The 26,995-nt window shown below is 38.4% G+C and overlaps 1 protein-coding gene across 1 annotated transcript in view; it reads left to right on the top strand.

Annotated features, from left to right (window-relative positions):
• Positions 1–25,812, top strand: part of LOC121855694 (chloride intracellular channel exc-4-like) — a 68,386-nt gene extending 42,574 nt beyond the window's left edge. Inside the window, exons 5-6 of the mRNA XM_042350776.1 lie at positions 1,456–1,630; positions 25,766–25,812. Of these exons, the coding sequence (XP_042206710.1) occupies positions 1,456–1,630; positions 25,766–25,794 (204 nt within the window). The 3' untranslated portion in view covers positions 25,795–25,812. The remainder of the gene's footprint in view (positions 1–1,455; positions 1,631–25,765) is intronic.
• Positions 25,813–26,995: the final 1,183 nt, after the last annotated feature.

The following is a 26,995-nucleotide window of genomic DNA, read 5'->3' as shown; positions in this document are numbered from 1 at the left end:
ACAATTTCTCTTCCCTTTCTCTTCGCCACAATGTTGCTTCACTCTCTCTCTTTTACAGATACTTTAACGGGCAATGATAGGTGGATTTGGCATCCTGTGTACCGCCGGGAAGGCCGTGGGTTGGTAACACATGTCTTACCCACGGTGCCCACCGTTTCTCTGTCGATGTCGGTCACACGAGAATAACCCGTTATAGTACCTCCTTCTTTCCTCACACAGCCAAACTGAGGAATGCTCTGCCTTCTTCTGTGTTTCCATACTTATACAACCTGTCTCACTTTAAAAAGCTGGTTTTCCAGCATCTTCATGGTGTAGATTAACACAGTATAACTTTTTTCTTCTCTATTTTTAATTTCTTTGTTCTTTTTTTTGCCTTCCCCAGGCCCCATTGTGTGTCGTTTGACCTGTGTCCGGGTGGGCTAATTCCCGAAAAAATAAATGCTGCTCTCAAAACCAAGTTGTGGTGGAAGTGTGAGAAAAGATCCAGTGATTACTTACATATAACATTGCAGTAAATAACAATCATCTCGGTGACAACAGTTGTTGACAACCAGACTTACATGTCTGATTTTCATCGCAGAGAGTTCTGTTTCATATTTATTTTTTATTGTTGATGTAATATTCTTTTAATAACCTTGTTATACACTTAAAGCCCTCCACCTCCCTCCCTCCCTCCCTCCTATATTTGCTTTTTTCGTCTTTTTTCGGACTTTTGCATTTTTCGGACTGAGGTCTGCCCTAATTAGTCCGATTTATCGAGGCTCTGCTGTACATGTATCTACCCAAAATTCCGGGTTAAAAAATACTTTATACTTTTCTTTTTTTAATTCCTGTATGTAAGATTGAGTGTGTATGTAAATGAGTAAAGAAAATAAAGAAAATTACATACAGTATATCTACCCATGATTACGAGTTAAAAATAACCATAAAGTAACATACAGACCACATGTGGAGAATGGTTTTGGAAACACAGTACAGCATCCCCAATCAGTGTGGGAATTACTTGGCAATCATTTTAAATAATTGGTTCAAGAACATAGCCAGTTTTTCGAGCGTTTCAGATACTGTACTAGGATGGCGGATAAATGGTCCAACACGTGTATTAATTTTGGGTTGGCAGGTAATCTTTTATTACCTCGAGGAGTTACGATCCTGCCATGCTAGCTAAAGGACTCTTGGAAATCCTTCATATAATGCTTTGTTTTCACTACCCGTATGTAAAAGTGGGTTGGTGATAGGAAGGGAATCCAGCTGTAAAACTTCCTTCAAATTTGTCTGATGGCAACCAGGACACCACACCATCAGGTTATCACAGCTAACCTACGTAAATGTGGAAAGTGACTGTAAAACAGTGATGATGATGATTCTGTGACATCATTAAAAATTTTTATGTGATATGGTTCATTGAACTAATAATTTTTTTTAATGTATTCTCATCTTTCTCATCATTCTCAGAAATTTAAGCTGATGTTGCTGAAGCGTGATGATAGTTCCAAGAATATTCTGCTGAATTACCTTCGCAAGATCAATGATCATCTTGGTGAAAGAGGAACCCGTTTCCTCACAGGGGACACCATGTGCTGCTTCGACTGTGAGCTCATGCCAAAGCTGCAGCACATCCGTGTAGCTGGTTAGTATAAATTTTATGTTCTTCTGACATGCTTAGGACCAAACTCTAGGCTTTTGGAAATTTTATATGCAGTAGACACTTGCCATTCGTGAGGGATAGGTTCTAAGAAATGGCGTGAATTGGCAAAACCGCAAATAGCAACTTATACTACAGTATCATTGTTTTGGTGCACTCAGACAGTTTCCAACTGCACCTCACCACACATTGTAACTTGACTTTCTTTACTGTGCTTTATCTTTGTCTGTGGTCTCACATGTTTTTCTTGTTTTCTCCCAGCATGTGTACACAGATTTCGTTGTCACAATACATAAAGTGAGTGGTAACTCCAGAAAAGGGCAAGAGAGTGTGTCTCAATTTTTATTTGTTATTTTGTTAGATATTTGATAATCTCCTTTACGTATTGTATATTTACAGGTAAAACTTGATACGCGATCTCTCTATTTCGGATATTTTACTTTAATGATGGTGTTGTTTTAAGACCACCTCCCTATACAGGGTATACGATAAAAAATTCACATGAATGATGGCCGTCGTCTGTCCAAACTCGCTGTTGCGCGGAATACTGTCCAGGTATCCCTTGCTTAACAATTGGGATGAGTTCCTGAAAAACCAATCATTAATGCAAAATGATCGCTAGATGAGGGATAATAAGAAATAATATCTTAAACAAGGATTAATGAGAAATAACATCTTAAACGAGGGATAACTATGTATAATATCCGTGTAAATGGCACTTAATTGTGTAGCAGAGTCTCCAACTCGCCACCCTGTAGCACTCAGAGTGGGTGAGGCCGAGCTGTGAGTTATGTTATTGTTCAACATATAATGTTGGGCAGATATACCGTATATACTCGTGTATAGTTCGAGTTTTTAGGCAAAAAATTGGGGGTCGTCCTATACATGCGTAATAGTTTTGTTAGGTTGAACCCGTGCATGATGGGAAGGGCGAGGAGCAACTTTTAGCTTCAGAAATGAAAAATATTTACCATTTACTGCCAGTAAACAATGGAAATGTAAAGTATGTACCAATTAGTAATGAAAAGTTGTGCAGTTCCTTCAGTAAATGAAGCTCACCAACTTACAATAGGCTAAATTACCTTACAACGTGCTTTCAGTAGTCTATGTTGAAGTTCTTAGCACAGGCTAACTTATCATATCATATACGGTATCACAGTTCTCATTGATCTACAAGAAATACCGGTATTAAAAACCTTTTCGATATTTCACACTTAATATAATACCCGGTAATCTATTTCAACCTCCTATTGTTTACAACGACGCATGACGCATCACACACCACCAGCTGTATCAGCTAGACGGTACACGTGTTTTTCGAATCGTTTTCAGTTAAAAAACTTACATCACAATTATATTTTACCTAAACTGCGTCTGAATGAATATATTCTCGGAAATAAATAGTGGTTTTGCTGAAACGTGATGTATTTTAATGTGAAATAGGATAAAATACATGACGAAAACAAAAGATTTTACCTAACCTTCCGATGTTCAAGAGAAGTTACTCGTTTTTTTAATAGTTTTTGGTTAAAATATTGTTATATTACAATGGTATTCTATTCATACTGTGCTTGATATAATGCATTCACGGAAATGTAATATTTTTGCTGAAATGACGTACGTATTACAGTGGAAAGTGGGATAAAATCGTGACGAAAGCAATGACTTTCGCTTTCTTTCGTTCAAAAGATGTTACCGTAATCGCTTTTCGAATGGTTTTCAGTTAAAAAACTGTTGTATTGCGATAATATTCTATCCTAATTGACTTGAATAAATACTACGATACCATATTTCTGAATATTTTCATTAAAATCCATCAAAATCATTTTCCTTGTCATCGTCTGCAGCACCAAACAGCTTCTCCCAGTCCTCTCCTTGAACAGGGCTACAGGGTACGTGTTTTTCGAATCATTTTCAGTTAAAAAACTATTACATCACACGTATATTTTACCTAAACTGTGCCTGAATGAATATATTCTCGGAAATAAACAGTAGTTTTGCTGAAACGTGATGTATTTCAATGTAAAATAGGATAAAATACATAACGAAAACAAAAGACTTTACCTAAGCTTCTGTTCTTGAGATGTTACTCGTTTTTTTAATAGTTTTCGGTTAAAATTCTGTTATTTACAATGATATTCTATTCATACTGTGCTTGATATAATACATTCACGGAAATGTAATATTTTTGCTGAAATTACGTGCGTATTACAATGGGAAGTGGGATAAAATCGTGACGAAAGCAATGACTTTCGCTTTCTTTCGTTCAAAAGATGTTATCGTAATCGCTTTTCGAATGGTTTAGGTAAGAAACTGTTGTATTACAATAATATTCCCTCTTAATTGACTTGAATAAATACCTGAATGGAAGTATACAATATTTTTTTTTAAACTACCCTCGTTTCAGTGTAAAGTGTCGTAATAATAAATGGTAAACAATTTGCCTTCGGCACTCGTGTTTCATGCACGGCGAGCCTCAGTTTATAGGACGTAGAGCATTTTTAGTGAAGGTTTTGTTGTTCCATTACCCTCAAAAACATGGGTCGAACTATAAACGAGGAATATCTTAAATTAACGATATCTTGGTCAAAAAATCAGGGTCGACCTATAAATGAGGGGGTTATAGACGAGTATATACGGTATGTAATTTTCTTCATTTTCTTTTACTCTGTTACATGAACACATAATCGTTTATACAGAGTATTGCCCCCTCCTCCCTCCCCCTCCCCCCCAAAAAAATGATTACCATAAAGTAAAGAATATTAAGAGTAAAAATTTCTTATGTCCAGGGGAGTTTATGTCGGATCATGGGAGGGGAAGGGGGGTGCGGTGTTGGGGATATCGCCTCCCCCCCTGCGCCAGGCCAAGCTGTGAGCTGTGATATTGTTCTTTTTCATCTTATTATTTTGGGTAGATATATGTTCTATTTATTGTTTATTTTTTATTTATTTTTTACTCTGTTCCAAAAGGTAATGCAGTATGTTTTCTTTTCTTTTATTTATTATCTTTATTTATTCCTTACATTTATTGTGATTGTGAAGTGCTTTTGCTCTGTTTTTATGACTGTGAAGTTAGCAGTGTAACTTTGAAAATGTCTAGCAAGCTGTTGGTGAAGGCTCCTATGTTTGGGGAGGCCAAGGCACCCAGGAAAACCGTGTCTTTGGAGGTGAAGAATGACATTGTGAAGTGGCCAGGTTTGTTCTTAATAATGTGGCGAGTGTTGTTTAGTTGTTTTCTATTTATTTTATTAGTTTAGGATTTTTTTTTTTTTGTGGGGGTGGGGGGGGGGACATAACCCATTGATCCCTATGTTATACAGTGACCCCTCGTTTAACAAACGCCTCGGTTAACGAAATTTCGGTTAACGAACTGCCTTCCATAAGGATCTTCAATTCGGTTAACGAACAAAAATTCGGTTAACGAATTTCTTACGAACCGACCTCAACATGTTTTCGCTTGCACTGACTGGGCAACCAGCTTTAGTATCAGTCCGCCAATACATTAATCGGTTCTAGGGCTTAAATTCCTTACTATTTTAGTAAATATCAAGATGTTTATACTATTCAATAATTTTAAAAGTTTAATATTAACTTTTTTAGTCATTATAACAATTATTGAACATAATTGAAGGTAAAGAAACTAGTTTCTGGCATGCCATCCAGCCTGTTAACACACCAGACAGGCGTTAGTCTCTCTCTGTTTTCAGTGGAGGTAACATCTTGCTTGAGACTCTCTTCAACTAAACGCTTTTTTTCTGTGTTTCCAAGCAAATTATTGGTCATTTTGAAATATATTTTACATATTGACAATATATAATGCAGTGCAGTGTTGATTTAAAGAAAATAATCTTGAAATACACCAAGAGAATTAAAATTTTATGGATGAAATGGTGCCATGGGGTGACTTCTCTTCCACCCCAATGCCTATTCTTCTTCCTTCTCCTCCACCCCCATGCTAATTCCCATCATCATCATCATCATCATCATCATCATCATCATCCAGGAGCCTTCTACATACACACCTCAAAGTAAGTGAACTTTTCTACCATTTTTGTTGAATTTAGGCAATTTTCGGTGAGCTGGAACCAATTACCCAAAAACCCATTGAAACAATGGTTTCGGTTAACGAACTTTTCGGTTAACGAACGACCTTCTGGAACGGATTGAGTTCGTTAACCGAGGGGTCACTGTAATGAACTTGATTTATGATATTTCAATTTGCAACAGGTTTTTCAGGAATGTAATCCCAGAATAAATCGCGGTTTACTTGTACTGTATGTGCAAAATTGTGAGTTGTGTATAATGGATGTCTGGGAATGTTTACATTGGGTTGGACATTTTTGCCAATTCCAATGGTTGTAAGGTTAACAACCTGCTATCACTCTCAGTATTTTTATGAATGGTTTGCAACAGTGTACTTACTGCCTAATTACTCATTACTCAAGAATGACGTATGTATAGGTTGAAGAGCATATAATATCACGTAAAGTAACCATTATAAGTAGTAATAGAATTCCCCATAACACATGTTGCCAGCCAGTTTTGAGATGACTATACTTTTTGCCATTGTTGCATGTAATGAAACTGTAAAAGTTATGGACATATTATTTCAATTCTAAGAAATATAGAAAATACAATATAAACTATAAAAAGAAAAATGAAGAACATGGGTGTGTATGTGTGGGGTGTGGGAAATTTTAATAAGCTCAAAAATGCTGCTCACTGGTTCATAATTAATTAATTGCACAAAATCAAATACATATAAAATAATAAATATACACTTATGTGATGTTATTGTAGTGGACTGTATTATTAAATAGTTGCTAAGTAGTTAAGTAGAATATCCTATTAAAAGTCTTTAATAATACTAGGTATATACACTTGGAGATGTATTAATTGCCCAGGAAAACACCTAATTTTAAAAATTTACTTTGCTACTTATGGAGGTGATCGCCTTGATGATGTATGGCCGAGTTGTGGTTTGAGTTGTGGTTTGAGGAGACATCGACGGCACTCTATCTTGATTAATGCTGCATTCTTGATTATTTATAACTTATTTACAATATTTACAAATACCAAAGTAATTAATTCATCAGGGGTGAGACTACTGCTTATTTACAATACAGTCAACCCTCGCTTTACACGGTCCCACATTCCGCGTTTCCACGTTTACGCGGTACCCTGCCGAAACCAGAATGCTCACATTCCACGGTGCGTGTACCCCTTTACGCGGAGAGCGGCTGGCGAGCCGCGCCATTTTTGGATCCAAACCTCCCACCATCTGCCATGTTGTGTAAGCGGCGCGAGTAGGTTGCGCAGTGTGTGTCTTTGTTGCGTTATCAGTGACGTCATATGACATATCGGACTGTAATTGGGCCATGCATCCTTACCTCCCTCCGCTGCTAGCTGTGATTGGTTTAAAGTAATATGACGTGTCCACCAGCGGGAGGGAGGGAGGAAAGACGACGCTTGACCTAGCCGCGGCAGTTTCATCCCTCCAGGCCACACCGTGTAAACGTGCATCCATTGTTCTGTAAAATGGCTTCCGCCAGACCACTGCCCCCAGAGAGAAACCTTTCCTTACCTGGACCCAGCCGCCCTAAGCCAAAGAAGACACGACATTCCTTAAGCTACGAAATTAAGTACAAGATCATACAAGTGTTGGAGAAAGGAACAAGACAGGTTGATCTCGCGCGCCAGCATGGTGTTAACGAGTCTACGATTAGGACAATTAAGAAGGATGCAGCCAAGATAAAAGAGCACATGAACATCACAAACACTACAGGTACTTCTATGATCAAGTATTTCCACAACCAGGTGCTTCTCAAGACGGAAAAATTACTTGTGAGCTACTTGGTGCGTCAGGTGCGACGGAACATGGCGGTGGACACGCGCTCAGTTAAGGAGTACGCACATGAACTGTATGCTGCAGTGTCACGAAAGATGGGAATTACAGAGCCCAAACCCTTTAATGCTTCCTCTGGGTGGTTACAGAGGTTTAAGAAGAGGAACAAGATCACCAATATCAACATTGGTGGTGAAAAAGCTAGTGCTTACCGTGTTGCGGCTAGGGAATTTCCTCCATTTTTACGTTAGATTATGGAGGAAGGACAGTACACCGACCACCAGGTGTTTAACATGGACGAATCTGGTCTTTTTTGGAAAAAGCTACCTTCCAAGACCTTCGTTGTAAAGAATGCCAGCAAGATTCGGGGCCGGAAGTTGCAGAAGGAGCGCATCACCGTCCTGTTTACCACCAATGCCTCCGGTACCTGTAAGCTCAAGTTATCGGTGATCCATACAGCATGCAAGCCGCACGCCTACAAAAGCATGGACATGACCAAGCTAAATGTCCACTGGCTGACCGCACGTTAGGCGTAGATGTTCTCTACACTGTCCCTCTCCTGGTTTGATGACTGTTTCGTTCCCGATGTGAAGAAATTCTGTAAGCAACAGAATGTGCCATTCAAAATTTTGTTGCTGCTGGACAACGCACCAGGACACTCGCCCCTACTGTTAGACCGTCACCCCAACGTAAAAGTGGTCTTCCTTCCTCCCAACATTACGTCTATATTACAGCCCATGGACCAAGAGTTAATCTGTAATGTAAAAGCTGCATTCTCTACTAAAAAATTTAAGCTCCTGAACGACTACACCAACACCAGGGAAGAGTTGCGTAACCTGAGTGACACCAACACCTATAGCAAGAGCGAAGACGACGAGGATCAACAGTTGGCAGAGCAAGAAGTACTTTTAAAACATTTCTGGAGAATATTCAACGTCAAGAAAGCTGTGGACTTCTTGGTGGGGGCATGGGATCAGCTGTCTGTAGCAACTGTTCGTCACGCATGGAGACATGTGTTGCATGGCATTCCGGCCGTTAGGCAGAGTCATTCTGTGACTGGTGAGGTTCAGACTATTGCAGTAGCAGTGGACCTTGCCAGAGAAGCTGCGCAGAGTGTTACAGCTGCAGGCTGCTCCAAGACCACCAACGACGACATCCTGGAGGTGATAAGGGATCCTGATGTGACTACCGACGAGATGGTAGATGATGATGACATCAGTGAAGAGGCAGGTGGTGCGTCATCCCAAGAAGAACGCCGCTTATCCCATAGTAATGTTAGGGGTGCCATCGAGTGTATCGAGAAAGTCAAGCTCCTCCTTTCCGACGACCCTGATGCAAACATGTATGAAATCTTCACTACCCAGCTGTTGCAGACTATGGAGCCCTACATCAAGGTTTATCACGACAACATAAACACCAGCCATCAGCAAAGCATAACAGAGTTCTTCGCCCGCAACCCACCACAGCCAGCCCAAGCCAGTGATAGTGACAGAGGTAGAGACAGTGATGATGACTTTGAGGGATTTGTCAGGGAGGCCCTGACAAGTGTGGATGACAGTGATGGTGACTCACCTGAGGGCCAGTAGCCTGCCCTCTGCCTCGGAACCAGCCTCCATTCCCGTACGCTGACCTGTCTCTTCTACTAACGTAAGTGTTAACCCCAACCTTGTTTTTTCTAACCTAACCTTCAGTTTATTGACTGTTCCCTTCTATATTATGTGTGGGTGAATACCATCATAAAGTTAAGATGTTATTTTTAGTAAAACGTACGTATTGTGTCGGGAAAAAGTGGAGTTTGGGGGTCGACCCGGTCTCTATTTCAATTAATCCCATATGTTATGTTCACTTTACGCGTTTCTCACTTTACGCGGGCCGCCGTGGGTTGAATTAACTGCATAAAGTGAGGGTTCACTGTATTTACAAATACCGAAGTAATTAATTCATAAGGGATGAGACTACTACCGACAATTTCGCAGAAATACGCCAATAATAAGATACAAAACTCGCAGAGCTCCGCTCTCTCTGAGATCTGGACTAAGAGTTGCCGGTTAGAATTAGATTGAGTGGCGAACCTCTGCTAGGTTTTCAGGAAGGAAACAAAGGAAGCGCGCATTATGCTCCACTCGGTTTTAACTTAAATTAGCCCTTATAAGTATTATCAATAAAGAATTAATATTGATAAACATTTAAACAATTTATTATCAAAAGAATATTATGATACAGCAAGAATTACTCGGAATTTAATGAAAGTACAGTGGTCCCTCGGTTAACGAACACAATTCGTTCCATAAGGTTGCTCGTTAACCGAAAAATTCGTTAACCGAAACCATTGTTTCAATGGCTTTTTGGGTAATTGGTTCCAGCTCACCGAAAATTGCATAAAGTCAACAAAAAAGGAAGTAAAGTACACTTACTTTGAGGTGTGTATGTAGAAGGCTCCTGGATGATGATGCTGATGTGAATTTGAAGTGGGAGGTGGAGGAGGAGAAGGGAGAAGAGAAGGAAGTGGGGGTGGAGGAGAAGCATTTTACTGCTTTCTGGAAGGTGAGTCACCTTCCATGAAAATGTCAGGAACCTCTGGACTGACAGCTTCTCCAGCAGGAACATCCTCTCTTCTTCTTGAAGTGGAAGGCTGAGGGCTAGCATCTTTTTCCCGCTGCCTTTTAGTGAAAAAACTGTCAATTTTTTTTTGTGGGGCATCTCTCTCATCATCATTAACTGATGTTTGAAGAAAGTGACCACTGTGTCCTCAACATTACACAAAGCAAGTTCTGCTTTTTCCACATTAGGGTGCCTTGATACCAGTTTCCTGAACTTCTCCCAGTAGTGAACAACATCTTTCAAATCTGAAGTAGACATATGGTCATCACTTTCCTTTTCCTCCTCACCACTGTCAGCCTCTAACATCTCATCCAGTTGCTGCAATTCATCAGGAGTGAGTTCCTGTTCATGAGACATCACAAGCTCTTCTCCATCATCCTCCTCCACTTCAAGGCCCAATGACTGACCAATGGACCCAATCTCCTGGTGCAACTCTGTTTCATCCTGAAATCCCTCAAAATCATGGACTACTGATGGCCACAGTGCTTTCCATGCAGAATTGAGGGATCTAGTGGAGACTTCACGCCATGAGGACACAATCAATTTTACAGCCTCCAGGATGTTAAATTGTGTCTTCCAGAACTGTGCCATTGTTAGTTCAGGATCAGTGGATGTTGCCTGATGACACCTCCTGAACATTTTCTTCATGTACAGCTTCTTAAAGTTGCTGATCACATTCTGGCCCATTGGCTGTATGATTGATGTAGTGTTGGGAGGCAAAAACAACACTTTGACAAAGTCAAATTGAGACTCCAAAGTGCTGGCAAGTTGAGGGTCATGACCAGGGGCATTATCCATAGGAGAAGAGCCTTTAAAGGAAGTTTATTGGTTGTTCGGTAGCTCCTGACAGAAGGGCAAAACACCTCAACTGCCCATTCATTAAAGAGCTGTCTTGTCACCCATGCCTTACGGTTGGACTTCTAATAAACTCCAAGCCGTCCTCTTACCACTTTTTGTTGCTTGAACACCCTGGGGTTCTCAGAGTGGTGGACAAGCATAGGCTTCAGTCGGAAATCCCCTGACTCATTGGCACCAAGCACTAGAGTGAGACGGTCTTTCATGGGTTTATGCCCAGGTAAAGAGGCTTCATCTCTGGTGATGAATGTCCTTTTGGGCATTTTTTTCCAGAACAGCCCAGTTTCATCCACATTGAACACTTGCTGTGGAAGATAATTTTCTTCATCCACTAGTTCTATAAAGTCCACTAAAAATTTTGCTGCTCCTTCCTAATCAGCACTGGCAGCCTCACTATGCCTAACATCACTGAAAATGTCACTTCTTTTCTTAAATTTTTCGAACCAGCCCTTGCTGACCCAAAACTCTTCAAACTCTGTGTCTGAAGAACCAGGTTGATCTGCCTTTAAATGTTCGTAAATCTCCCTGGCTCTTTCACACATAAATTCGGTCGAAACTGAATCATCTTTCGTTTGTTTTTCCCTAATCCAAATGAGAAGTAATCTCTCTGTTTCTGCTATTAGGGATCTACCTTTAAACACTCTCTTTCACTTCCTTGAATTTGTCTTTCTGTGAAAGAATTGTCGACACAGTTGATGTCGACATGCCATATTCTTTAGTAAGCACATTTGTTCTGATGCCTTCTTCATGTTTCTTAATAATTTCCTGTTTCACGTGGATTGAAATCGCTTTTCTGGATTTCTCGGGTCCCATGCTGGATTAAAAAAAAATTTCAACACTAAAATTTTAAGTTTAATTACTGTAAATAAAGAATATTTTCTTTAAATCAACACTGCACTTTGCTATATATCATCAATATGTAAAATAAATTTCAAAATGACCAAGAATTTCACTGTAAAAACGGAAAAAAATAGTTTGTTGAAGAGAGTCTTAAGCAAGATGTTACCTCCACTGAAAAGAGAGTGGCTGCTTGGCGCACTAAAAACTAGTTTCCTGTACTTCAATTATGTTAAATAATTGTTAAAATGACTAAAAATTTTAATATAAGACTTTTAAGATTATTGAATAGTACAACCTTCTTGATATTTACTAAATGGTAAGGAATTTAAGCCCTAGAACCGATTACTGTATTGGCGGACTAATACTACAGCTAGTGAGCAAGCGAAAACATGTTGAGGGGAGCTCGTAAGGAATTCGTTAACCGAGGGTTTGCTCGTTAACCGAAGTGAAGAATCTTATGGAAGGTAATTCGTTAACCGAAATTTCGTTAACCGAGGCACTCGTTAACCGAGGGATAACTGTACTGTATGATACTTTGCAGGGATTAATACATAGAAAGTGGGGATTGCAGCACAAACATTAGGAATCAAATATCAGGGGAATAATAATACAATATATTGTAATTATAAGTGAAATACTCCTCCCAGTTGACTGTTCCCGTTACTAATTTTGATGGAAGGAAATTCTTATTTTGGTGAAATTTCCGACATCCTGGGGCCGAAAGGACTTAATTTATATTCTATATATCCCCATTTTTATAAAAAATTCTAAACTTTGCCTAAAATTTTGTGCAGCTCTTCTAGGTACTCTTATGGGGTCTGATCCCTTATTAGTATGGTTCTCTAACCCATCCCTTAGCCCATTCCCCAGCCCATCCCTTAGGGTCATACTAGGCGCCACCGGATCTGTGCTAGAAGACTTCGAGAGGGTACAATTCATTTACAGTTCTAATTACTGACCCTAATTTAGGTTTTAATTTGACATTCTAATGAATCCTTGATTATCTGAGTAGCATTCTTCAACTTTCCCTAAAGGCCAACTTCCACAGGATTTATCATTGTGAATCAGTACCACATCATCCACATTAATATTTTTTTTTTTTTTTTGTACTTTACTACTGCGCTTATGAATGTTCCGGTCCAAAAGAGAGGTTAAATATTCTCCTTTCCACATATCATGCCACTTATTTAATACTTTTAATTATTGGTAATATTTACTACTTAATGTGTCACCATCTATATAGGAAGGATCAAGCTGGTAGTCCGATGTAGTTATTGCTGGCAAAGAATTTAGTTTGTAGCCATGCAGCAAATGTGAAGTTGTCAGTGCTTCGGGCTCTCCTAAGGTATTGGTCACATATGAAAGAGGACGATTATTTATTCTACATTCTATTTCAGTCAATAGAGTATGTAAATCATCTAAATTGACAAATTTTCTGAAAAATGACTTTCTTAGGCAGTTTTTCACTAACCCTATCATTCTCTCGTAGAAACCTCCATACCATACCAAGAGGCTCTGGGAGGTATAAATTTCCACTCACAACCCCTCTGCACTCTGGCATCCTCAAATATCTGATTTGCTGATAATTAGTTTGGACAGGATCTCATTGTGAGCTCTAATTGAATAACTCTTGTGGTTGTACAGGTATAAGAACTACTTAGACCTTTTTGCTCTGTTTAGTCACTGGGTTGACAACTGCCAATTAGGTAGTAGGTAGTGGGCAGCTTTTTAGGATTAACCCCGGGCTGGGTCAGGGTTGGGGGGATGTTAATAATAACTTATTATTATTATTATTATTATTATTATTATTATTATTATTATTATTATTATTATTATTATTATTACAGTGACCCCTCCATTAACGAACTCAACCGCTCCAGAAGGTCGTTCGTTAACCCAAACCATTGTTTCAATGGGTTTTGGGTAATTGGTTCCAGCTCACCTAAAATTTCCTAACTTCAACAAAATGGCAGAAAAATTTACTTACTTTGAGGTGTGTATGTAGAAGGCTCCTGGATGATGATGATGATGTGCATTTGAAGTGGGAGGGAGGAGGAGAAAAGGAGAAGAAGAAGAAGTGGAGGTGGAGAGAAGCATTTTACTGCTTCTTGGAAGGTGAAGTCACCTTCCCATGAAAGAATGTCAGGGACCTCATGGACTGACAGATTCTCCACCATGAACATCTCTTGAAGTGGAGACTGAGGGCTTCAACATCTTGTTCCCTCTGCTGCACCTTTTACTGAAGGAAGTGAATCGGAAGGTGTGGTCTGTGGGGCACCTGTCCTCGCTCACCATTAGCTTATGTTTAAAAGGGGTTCACTGGGTCTCAACACAGCCTGAAAAGTTAGTTCAGTTTTTTTCCACTTCTGGGTGCTTTGAGGCCAGTTCCTAGACTTCTCCCAGTAGTAAATCATCATTTTGTTTCTTTAGCTGACATATGGTCATCACTTTCAATTTCCTCCTCACCACTGGCAGCCTCTACCCGTAACATCTCATCCAGTTGCTTCAAGTCATCAGGAGTAAGTTGACCATCCTCAGCAAAGAGACATCACAAGCTCTTCACATCCTTCTCCTCCTTCCAAGGCCCAATGACTGACCAATGGACACAATCTCCTGGTCCAACTCTGTTTCTTCCTCAAATCCCTCAAATCTGTGGACTACTGGCCACAGTGCTTTCCATGAAGAATTGAGGTTAATGGAGACTTCTTGCGTATGATGACACAATCAATTTTACAGCATCAGGACGTTTAATTGTGATATTTCAGAACTATTTTCAGTGTTAGTTCAGGATCAGTGGAGATTGTCTGATGTACCTCCTAAAGCATTTTCTTCATGTACAACTTCTTGAAGTTGCGCAGTTATTCTGGTATTGGCTGTATAAGGTGATGTAGTGTTTGGGAGCATGACACTTTCTAAAGTCAAATTGATACTCAAATTGCTGGCCAAGGTCTTGGGGTCATGACCAGGGCATTATCCATGAGGAGAAAACCTTTAAAGGAAGTTTATTAATTGGTTAGGTAGCTCTTGACAGAGGGCAAAACACATCAACAACCCATTCATTAAGGATCTTATCACCCGGCATTCACAGTTGGACTTCAATAAACTCCAAGCTTTGTTCTTACCATTTCTGTTGCTTGAACACCTAGGGAATCTAAACGTGGCACGTGAACGGTCTTTCATGGGTTTATATACTTGATAAAAGGAAGCATCATCTCTCTGGTGATAGATGTCACAGGCATTTTTTTCCCAGGGCGCCCAGTTTATCCCATTGAACACTGTGTGGAAGATAATTACTATTCATCCACTAGTTCTATAAAGTCCACTAGAAATTGCTCCTTCATATCAGCACTGGCAGCCTCACCATGCCTAACAACACTAAAAATGTCACTTATTTTTCTTAAATTTTTTCGAACCAGTGTGACACCTTTGACCCCAAAACTCTTCAAACTCTGTGTCTGAAGAACCAGGTTGATCTGCCTTTAAATGTTCGTAAATCTCCTGGCTCTTTCACACATAAATTCAGTCAGGACTTCAAGATCATTCTTTCGTTTGTTTTCTCCTAATCAAATGAGAATTAGTCTTCTCTGACATAGGGATCTCTGCTTCAACCTCTGGTAGATTTGTCTCTCACTTTATGAATTTAAACAATGACAGAAAAGACTGTAAACCTGATTGATAATAAACATCATACATGATCTTTAGTAAACACATTTGGTGCTTCTGATGCCTTCTTCATGTTTCTTAATAATTTCCTGTTTCTCGGGTCCCATGCTGGATTCAAAAACAATTCAACACTAAATTACAAAGTTTAATTACTGTAAATAAAGAATGTTTTTCTTTAAATCAACACTGCACTTTGCTATATATCATCAATATGTAAAATAAATTTGCTCAAATGACCAATAATTTCACTGTAAAATGGGAAAAATAGTTTTGTTGAAGAGTCTGAAGCAAGATGTTACCTCCCACTGAAAGGAAACTAGATTTCCTGTACTTCAATTATGTTAAATAATTATTTAAAAATGACTAAAAATTTTAATATAAAAGGACTTAAGATTATTGAATAGTACAACCTTCTTGATATTTACTAAATGGTAGAGAATTTAAGCCCTAGAACCGATTACTGTATTGCGGACTAATACTACAGCTAGTGAGCAGCTTATGTTGAGGAGCTCGTAGGGAATTCGTTAACCGAGGTTGCTCGTTAGCGAAGTGAAGAATCTTATGGAAGTAATTCAGTTAGCACTGAAATTTAGTTAACCCGAGGCACTTTCGTTAACGAGATAACATGCTGTATGATACTTTGCAGGTTCATACATAAGTGGGGTTGCGCAAATATCAGGAGATCATGATTGACTGTTCGTTACTAATTTTTGATGGAAGAGATTGGTAGTTTCCGACATCCCGTAGAACTTGAGACTTAAGGTATATTCTATATATCCCCATTTTATAAATTCTAACTTGCCTAAAATTACATTGCAGCTCTTCTAAATTGCTCTTGGCTTGGTTATTAGTACTGTTCTCTAACCCATCAACAGCATTCCCCAGCCAGCAAGGTCATACTAGGCGCCACGGATCTGTGCTAGAAGACTTGAGAGGTACAATTCATTTACAGTTCCTAATTGCAGCCTAGTTGGGTTTTAATTTGACAGTTCTAATAGATCGCGCCAGTTATCTGAGTAGCATTCTTCAACTTTCTAAAATGACTTCCTAGGGTTGTGAATCAGTACCACATCCACATTAATATATATATTTTTTGTGCACTATTATGGCATGAATGTTCGGTCAAGAGAGGTTAAATATTCTCATTTCACATATCATGCCACTTATTTAATACTTTTAATAATTATTTCTTAATGGGATTCAGTTTAGTTTGTAGCCAGATTGTATCAGTGCCGGGCTCTCCTAAGGTATTGGTCACATATGAAGAGGACGATTGTTATTCTACATTCTATTTCAGTCAATAGGGAGTATAAAATCATCTAAATTGACAAGTTTTCTGAAAATGACTCTCTTGAGCGGTTTTTCACTAACCTATCATTCTCTCGTAGAAACCTCCATACCATACCAAGAGGCTCTGGGAGGTATAATTTCCCTCACAACCTCTGCTGGTGAATTCCTCTTGCACTCTAGCATCCTCAAATATCTGATTTAATAATTCAGACCCCTGACAGAAGTTAGTGAGCATTGTTGCTGATAATTAGTTTTGGACAGGATCTCTAGCAACAAATCTTCTAAATGAGTTTAGAAATGTTTCAGCAGTTAAATCATTTGTGAGCTCCTGATGGACTCTAGATTTGTACAGGTATAAAAAGAACTAAACAGACCTTTTGCTCTGTTTAGTCACTGGGTTGACAACTGCAATTAGGTAGGTAGTGGGCAACAGGAGCTGGGTGCTGGAGGATTATTATTATTATTATTATTATTATTATTATTATTATTATTATTATTATAATAATATATCTTTGCCCCCAGGCCCTGATGTGGGTCATTGACCTGTGTCTGGGTGGCCTAATTCCGTAAAAAAATATTGCTCCTGTGTAGTCAACTCCAGCTACTTCAAATGGTCTTAAATCTTCTATTCGTTCTTTTGGCAAAGGTAGGCAAAGGGTACATAAACTGGACTTCAAGTCTTTTGCATATGTAGCATGACTTAATGACAGTTTTGATCACCTGCCCACTTAGGGATCCAAAAAATTCTTTTAATTTGCACAGTGTCTTGTACTCCCCTGTTTGGTTTCCAAATGTGCATCATTTATTAGAAGGTTCGCCACATGATGCTTTGTGGGAGCAATAATGAACATAGTAGGATAAGGGCAAATTGCCTCATCTATTCTACCATGTCATCCCGAAGATCTTCATCCTCAAATGATCTCAGATTTTTACAATATCTGGCATTTTATATTGCATGGGTTTCTTTAAATGTCTGAAAGCTTCAGGGTAACTCCTTCTGTGCTATGTGTAACCACTAATGATGGGGTTTCATTAGATTCACATTTTGTTTCCTTTGATATTACTGATGAAAGAAAAGACTAAACTGGTGTTCTAAGTAATTTACTCCATGTCTTCACTCTTTTGGATCCATAAAGGGTAGGTTAGACTGATCCTCCACATTAGCTACTAGAACATCAACAGTTATGCTAGTATTAAATTTCTGCTTTGGCCACTCACATTAGTCATTCAACCAGTTGGGACCCTGGAACCACAGTCTTGAGATTCTAGAAATTTAATTTGACTCAATCCTTTGGTTAATAAATCAGCAGGGTTCTGTTCTGTGGTTAAATGATGATAAATACAAGTGGAATCTAAATTGATCATGTGTGCTACTCTATTTCTCACATAAACTATGTTACTCTTGTTATTTACTACCCACTGTAGAGCCACTTCACTGTCCCAATTAAATGAAAGTTCTGTTAAAAGTAATTGTATGTAGTGTATCCTTTAAATATTTACTTCATTTTACTGCTACATACATGACCGCCAATTATAACTGGGGCAGAGTTTTAGTTTTCAATGGAGCAACTCTTGCTCTTGTTGTAGTAACTTGGGTTCAGTTGAGTAATCAGTAACATATGCTACAACTCCGTAAGCTTTTGGAGGCAACACAAAATAAATGCAAGTCAAATTGAGACCCTCCTCCAACATATTCCTTTGAAATTTAATTTTGACAGATTATTGCACTCCTGGGATAAACTTTCCCATTTATTCATTATATCTTCAGAGAGTGTTATTCAATCTAACTCTCTGGTCCAAGTATCTTGAACTCACACTTTCAAAGGAATGGTTAGAGGAGTGACCAAACCTAAACAGGTCAAAAGATCTTGCTAACACTCCTAGCAAAGATCTTTAGTATTTTATAGAACCCCATATGACATCCTTGACATCAATATCTTTTTAGGACTCCATTGCAAACCTAACACTTTGATATTATCTTGATGGTCAGACGGCAAAGTGGCCCCTCGGGTAGGTGAATTGGTAGTCCAGTATTGGAGTGCATTTGCTCAAGGACCTCATCATTTGTAGTCCCTTGGATATTGTCCATGTACAGGATTTCTTATTCATATCCACCTTAATTTGTTTTTATTTTGTTGGTTTAAGTGATGTTCCAGAGTCATTTGCAAAAAAACAGTGAACTATTGGCTCCAAATAGAATTGATTTAAATCTACAGTATAGTCTGAAGCGGTTTTTGTTTCCCGTTTGGTCATTTCGCGGTGCCTTCCCAGAATGAAATGTTTTAATTATATGTCATCAAAACATTACTGAGTTCTTCACCGCCACCCACCACAGCCAGCCCAAGTCAGTGATAGTGGAGATATGGACTTTGAGGGTTTGACAAAGAGGCCCCTGCAAGCCTCTGTGGTGGAAGTGATACAATTGATACAAGTGATACAGGTGAGGGCCAATAATCTGCCCTCTGCCTCGAACCAACCCCCATCCCGTGTGCCCAGCCATCTTTTCTATTAACGAAGTAAGAAAACCTAATATTATTGATATTTCTCTTAAATAGTGTGTGCATACCATCATAAAATTAAGATGTTATTTTTACTACAACGCACGATTGAGTCGGAAAGTGAGTTGGGAGTTTGCCCAGTCTCTATTTCAATTAATCCCGTATGTTCTGTTATTTCTGACTTATTTTCTCGTTTTTTACGCGGACTCCACGGTTCAATTGACCGTAAATGCAGACTATACTGTATAAGTATCTGAGGGACTGTTTCATCATGAGGATTGCTTGGCCAAAGAAATCTTAGTGTAATTTCTGTCTTCCACTTGTAAGCCAATTCTCAGAAATGTTTACTAATGTCAGCCACATAGGCAAATTTATTGGTTCTGAATTTGAAAAGAATATTCCAGCTTCTTGTTAATGTAGGGCCAGTAGATTGAGGATTTATTTTGCACTACAGTCAAAAAACTATGCATATAGGAGTGGTTTTACTTTCTCTAAATACTGACTGCTAAGGAGGTAAGTGATGAGTCTTATCAGTTACAATTGGTTCTGACATTTTCTCAATAAATCTTTTGTCTAACTGGTCTTTATTAATTTCACCAGATGATTGACAAGCCCTGCTGACTTTAATTTCTTAAATTTTAATTTTAATCTACTTAGCCAGGTTAAAATTTGTAGGTAGAAATTTACTGTTCACTTTTCAGGCAGCCCAACCCAATACTGGTTATCATGAATTTTACGTTTTCTATAATTTTCTAACACAAACCATTATTCTGGGTTCATAGACTTGGCTTTTATCCCAATGGTGTCTAATTCCATAGTTTAGATATTTACGGATTTCTGGCTTCTGACAATTATTAGTTACCGATATGGCGCATATAAGCTCGACCTGGCGATAAGTCGACCCACCTTTTCAAGCAAAAAAATCATAGAGGTACCTACTGGATAAGTTGACTCCAACCCAGCAGCTGTCAAGTGTTGTGAAGGACCAAATTAACCATCAAAACACATACATAAACAGTCAAACAAGCCACTTATACATGACGCCACACAACGCCATTAGTGACTGACCCAACAATCACAACAACACTGAGCTCAGTTGACTTCCAGTTTATTCCACCACAGTCCACACACAGCCATCAATAACAAAAAGGTGTTTAAATAAAACTCCCGAGAAAAACTTTATTTCATCATAATAGAAATAGAGCAATTATGTTAAAGGTAAATATGAAGGCTGTAATACTAAAAACTCTCACTTACTGTCATGATTTTAGAGGTCAACATTTACTACCCATCGATAAGTCAGCCCCTAACTTTGACACTAAATTTCGCTTCAAAGATGGACGATACACCTCCATATATGGTACGAAGGCTATCTGAGAGCTCTTGCCCTGACGAATCTATCTGTGTATTCTACAAAAACTAATCTATTTCTAGTCTTTAGAAAATTTACACCCTTCGGTCTAATCATACTGTATACTAATTGGTTATAGTGTTCTGCCCCAACCAACAAATCAACACTATCAACTAAGTTCTTTAGGTTAGGTCAGATACCTTGATTTTATTGTCCTTCACATATTCAAGGCATTCCTCAAGTCCATCCATTCTGTATCTTTAGGAAGATTGTCTAGCATCAGAGCACTCAATCTAACATACTTCAAGCCACCTTTACAGTAAATTTCACTAAATCATAAGATTGAGATTCACAGATATTCGCTTAACGCGCTTTCACTTAACGCGTTTTCGCATATACGCGGTGCCTTGCCAAAGCTGAACTTTCACTTAACGGATTTTTCCACAGCAACGCGGTGAGTGTCCGCTCGAGAGCTATTTTTAGATTCGCACCACCCCCCACCCTGCCTGACTGCCTGTTTTAGCTCATAAAATTCATACAAATTACCCAGCCAGAATATAGTTTACATTGCTGGAATTCTTATAATTTGGTGATCATTTTGAATATAAACAATATATTTTTTGCATTAAACATACAATTTTTAGATAAAATGTTTAATCTGAGTAAGTATGTTATCTTTTGTCCAAAATATATGACATTTATATTCAAAATATTCCTGGTCTTACAAGGAATCCAGCAATGTCAATTATATTATCCTAACTTTAATCTGAGGTATTATTTATTACTAAATGTTAAAAACTCTTGAATGGAGGATTGGTGGGGGGTGGGGGGGAGGGTTGGGACTGACCGCGCGGTTGGAAGAGGGGGGGAGGCAAGGTGGGGTACTTTGATTGACAGATAGTGTTGAAGAATATATTTTTTTTGTTATTAACTGTACATATTTGTTTTAGCTCATAAAATTCATACAAATTATCCGGCCAGAATATAATTTACATTGCTGGAATTCTTATAATTTGGTGATCATTTTGAATATAAACAACATATTTTTTGCATTAAACATACAATTTTTAGATAAAATGTTTAATCTGAGTAAGTATGTTATCTTTTGTGAAAAATATATGACATTTATATTCAAAATATTCCTGGTCTTACAAGGAATCCAGCAATGTCAATTATATTTTCCTAACTTTAGTTTGAGGTTATCCCACACATCTCCTTGGGACGGTTGGTGGGGGGTGGGGGGGGGGAGGGAGGGACCGACCGACCGACCATCTGTTAGCTGGCTGTGTACTGTAGTGTGAGAGGGGAGGGAGTTGAGTCCATTATTTGAATGGACATTAACTTGGCGACTGTATTTCTCTTAAGTATTAATTGTGTGCATGTACCATCATAAAATTAAGATGTTATTTTTACTACAACATAGTTATTTGTCGTCAAAAAATGGAGTTTGGGGGTCGGGCTGGGTTCTATTGGAATTAATCCCATATGTTCTGTTATTCACTTAATGCGGTTTTCACTTAACGTGGGACCCTCTGGGTTCAATTGACCGCGTTAAGTGGGGTACCACTGTATACCTGGCTAGGGAGAAAACACTTTATTTGAGTTGCAGGCTGCACTTTTCAGGCATCGTTGTATGGCTGTAACTAACACTGTGCAAAATTTCATGCCATTTCATGCATACTTACCCTGCCGCATCGCTTAACGACTTTTTGGTCAACTTTTAGTGTACAGTATACCAAAAATTAGGTGTCATTTAATGTTTTCCAGGATAATGATAAATTTTACATGGGTGACATCAATTTAATTCACATGTTATTTTACAGGTACACCGTATAGAAAATCATTACAAGTTCATATTGAAATTCTTTTTTGTGCGGAACCTGCATCATTTTCCTAGACAATAATCTTTGCCTAATATATCCATCTCGACCAGATCCCGTCACTTCAGTGCTTCAGTCATCACTTTTATGCCTTCTCGACCGCCTGAGTGCTGTTTGGCCACTTGGACACCACTAATGGTGTCTCAAGAATGTCATTAACCTGTAAATTTGACAGAGAAGCAATGTAAGGAGGCTCAGTCTTGAGTTCATTCCTCCAGTTAATCATGGAATGATAGTTTTTGCTTGCCACTTTAGTTTCAGAGTCCACCTTCCATGTTGACTACAGGAGGCACATCCTCATTCCCATCTCCATCTTTACCCTCCTCATTAGTATAGTTTAACAAATTCTCGCCAACAGCAGCATCAGGATCTTCCTCCTCCTCTTCAGATCTGCCAGTGCATTCTTCCTTTTGGTGATTCTCCTCTCTAATTTTTCTTATCATTGAGACAGCTTTTTCTCTAACAGTCATACCTCATCTGCACACATACCAAGAAGAAGTTGATCTGTGTGGGCTAAGTATGCATTTCTCTGACAGCCTTCTTCACTATCGTTCTCCTCACTATTTAGGTGTTACACATATAGCAGGGACTGGAATACGCTCCTTGAGCCGTGTTACGAAGGGTGTATCTTGATGTAAAACCACATTGGAGCACTGAACTTTATTATTGTAATGACAATTCTTTTCAACTCATGGCTGGGTCTTGATGTTGCTACATACAGCCTGAGGATTCTACTCCATAAGGTGTTCCACACCTGACACACAGGAGGACCTGGCTCAATAGCAGCCAAGTCATCTTCAACAACACCTGTGATAACTCCTTTACAAATCCTATACAGGTATTTCTGATCCCAGGACAGATCTTTCTCCACTTCATCATTAAACACAGGGAAATCAGGAAACTGACTGGCTGGAAGGCGATAACTGGAAGCTCAGCCAAAGACTCCTTGATCTGCTTTCCAATGGGACCACGCCAATGCTCAGGACCACTTGGTTTACCATCATAGTGATAAAAACTGCATGGAAAGGCAGCTCATTTCCGTGAAGCTGACATATGAAATAATGGAGCGGGTGACCAAATAACATTTCAAGATGATGAATGACCCATTTTCTGATCCTACATTTACATTGGTTCCATCACAACCAACACACACAATGGGCTGCTGGGTTAGATTTTTTCCACCAGAAACTCGTGAATAGTTTTTGGCATCTGCTTTCCGTGTCCAGTCTTGGGAGTCACATGTGTGAGATATTCATTGCCAGGCTCAACCATGATGACATAATGATCTTTCACCATCATCCCTAACTCCATTTCTCGGTCTTTCATTCTTATCATCACACCGAGTGGCGGTCTTCCTACATTACAGTACAGTAACACAACATTGAGAAATGAAATGAGAAAAGGCTGATAATCAATATAGACATAGCACCATACTCATCTGCAACAAGACAACTTAAATGAAATAAGAGATATGAAAAAAAAGTTGATAAACACTGAACAGAACATTGCACTGCCACAGCTGCTGTTTGGCTAGTACTGTAGGTAAATTTAAAATTTCAGTAGAAAATGCAGACTAAACCTCGACATATCAGCTTCAAATTTGGCATGGAGTCTTAGATATGTATATGAACCATGCCTGAAGAGTGCAGCTTTGAGCAAAATTTCACTGCCCCTAATACTCATAGTAAATCCAGATATCTTCAAATCTAATTTGCCAAGGATTTAATTTTAGTTCCACTGCTAACCTCTTAGGTAAAGGTTTTCAGATCCTTGATTGTACAGAGTCCTAACTGAGGATTTACTTTTACTCTTGACAACTATAAGTTACTTGTAAGTAGTGCAGGGAAACTTTGCTGCCAGAACTTGGACTCACTGAACAGACATTTTGTTCTGAATCACAAAATAAGAATGATGGATGCCTTGCAAATAGGACTTTTATGTAATTTATATTTACAGTCTTCAGTTTTAAATCTGCAGCTACATTTCCACATCAGCCTTCTTCTATGCCTAATCCTACGTGACTGCCTTGGTATTTACTGCATTTAGTTGACAAATGTCCCCCATCACAGAACACGCACCTGATATCAGAATCGAACTAGAAGGCTCAGCACCTGCCTCACTGTCTTATTTCTCCGGGCCCATTTGAATTTCAGGTGCTTCTACTTAAGAATGTTCAACTTCCAAACTTTCAGAACAAAACATCATCACAGGGCTATATAAAGCAAGAGGTACTAAATATCCATAATCCTTTTAATTTTTACAATATGTTTGGTATCTACAAGAGTAAAGTTGACTTGCAAACAATTGACTTACAAACAAGCCTCAGGAACGAACTCGCTGTAAGTCACAGGACACCAGTATTTTGTTTCTTTCATGGGCCAGGATATTTTTTAATTTTTTTCCTTATCCTTCTCTAATTTACCTTTCTCATGACTATGATTCTTTTTCTAAATGATCAATCACAAGGATTAAGTTATTTCTAATTTCTTCTAGAAAGGATAATCAAATTGAGCTATTATAATTGGAATTGACTCTATTTTTGGCAACTTTTCTGTGAGTAAAAGCCAAATGAATGTTTAACACAGCCATTTGCTTATATTCCCGGTTCACCATAGCAACAGAGATGCTACTCCGCTGATTCCTAGCAACACCTCACACGCCCCTCCTCCCACTCCACTGAGCAAGTTAACTTGTGCAAAGAAATATATATTCCTTGTGTTTGCCCATAGGACAATTGTTTCTTACTGTTTTTACAATATGTATGTAAGATGGTGTGTGCATGTAACTGGTGGTTACAGTGACTAGTCTAACCTAGCTGCAATGCTGCCAGCAATGTTAACAGATGCAAATGTGAAAAGAAAAGTTATCTGTAACCATGTGGATCTGGTATTTGCAGATTTAAAATAAATGTTGCAGCTATGGTATTACTGTAGTAGTTTGTAATGCATGTAAGAATTCAGAAATAGCTACTGCTTAACAACCTCTGAGGAGTTGGTGTCTACCTTACTTACATAATCATTTAAGGTTACATTACAGTATTAGTTCAGTACATGAAGTTATAATCAAGCTTTTATATTTTCAATATTTAATTTTAATTAATTAAAATAATAATAATGTAATACAGAATTTAGCCTATGGGATTCATTAGCTATGAACTCAATTACATAGGGGCAGGCAGATTTTTTTAGCTATTTTTCACAAAATTACATCTTAAGTGCCATAAAATGCAGTAATTCATGATGTATCTTGGATGTATCCACATGATTTTGATACTGAATGTGGTGTTATTTTGTTTTAGGTAATACTTTGCTGACTTTGAGATCCTGAGAGCTGGAAACTTCATGCACATGTTCCATATGTATCAATTGGATGTTTCATCCAGTCCTGCCCAGCTGATCAGGACATCATTAACTACTACAAAACAACAGCAGGTTTGCAGTATTATTTGTTGTAAAGAATGATTTGTCATCTATGACCACTGTCAGATCAGTAATGATGTGGCCTGTCACTTATTCAGCTACACTAAAATTCTGAATCTTACCAGAAATACTAATTTTACAAAATAATAGTGACAGATGAGTAACGCGAATTTGTTAACCTGTAAATTTAAAAGTGACTTCTTCCTAAAAGAATTGATAAATGTTGTTATTGTAAGTTTTATGGTAAAACCTTTTGTGAAATGAATTTGGTCCCATGCTGCTTGTAAAAAATAAATTTATTATAAATTTGTAGTCAGAGCATTTTTTGTTTGTTGCCTGTAACTTATTCAGTAGAACCTCAAATTGGACTAATTGAGGAAGGCTGTTTTTGCAAAGCTATTTTTCCAATGAACATTAATTTTATTTATATATTTTTTTACGATTAGCCATGCCTTGATGTGAAGGAGTGCAATTAAGATGCTTTAACCTGTCTCTGTACTCAAGGTTCCTAATGCCCGGATTAGTAGTACAGGTTGTACCTCTCTAGTCCGCAACCTCGGGACCTGACCGTGCCGACCATGGAAATTCACCCTTTTCCTGGATAGATAGTGACTTGTGCTTATGCTTGGAAGCACTAGCACCACTTTCTGCATCATGGTCTCTTTGAAGACATATTAGAGGGTTAAATGATGAGTAGCAGCTTCTCAAATTTATGAGTTTTTAATTCAATGTATTTTATTGAACACAAAAAATAAAAATATATATTTTGACGGCGAACTTGAATTTCGACGGTTTGAACGGTCCGCCAACGTAGACGACGTGCATAATCGGTAAACAGCGCTATTTCTTATGTACAAAAGATTCATTATTGTTATTACTGAATGTCTTTTAGTGAATTAATGTTTGTGCAAAATGAGCAATACAATTCATTAATAATACGAGAATATTAAAACAACGAGGAAATGACACAGCATTGTTTTCATTGATTACAAAACCAGTGACTGACTGGTTCTACATATAAAACTGAAGAAAATAGAACTTGGTTGTAGCTGTAGTAAAATTAATATATGTTTTAAGTAATGTTATTTAATGTTAATAATGGAACAATA

The sequence above is a fragment of the Homarus americanus genome, unplaced genomic scaffold, assembly GCF_018991925.1.
Source record: "Homarus americanus isolate GMGI-L3 unplaced genomic scaffold, GMGI_Hamer_2.0 scaffold20487, whole genome shotgun sequence".
Lineage (NCBI taxonomy): Eukaryota > Metazoa > Arthropoda > Malacostraca > Decapoda > Nephropidae > Homarus > Homarus americanus.
The sequence above is the reverse complement of the archived record's forward strand: the minus strand, read 5'-3'. Positions and strand labels throughout refer to the sequence as shown.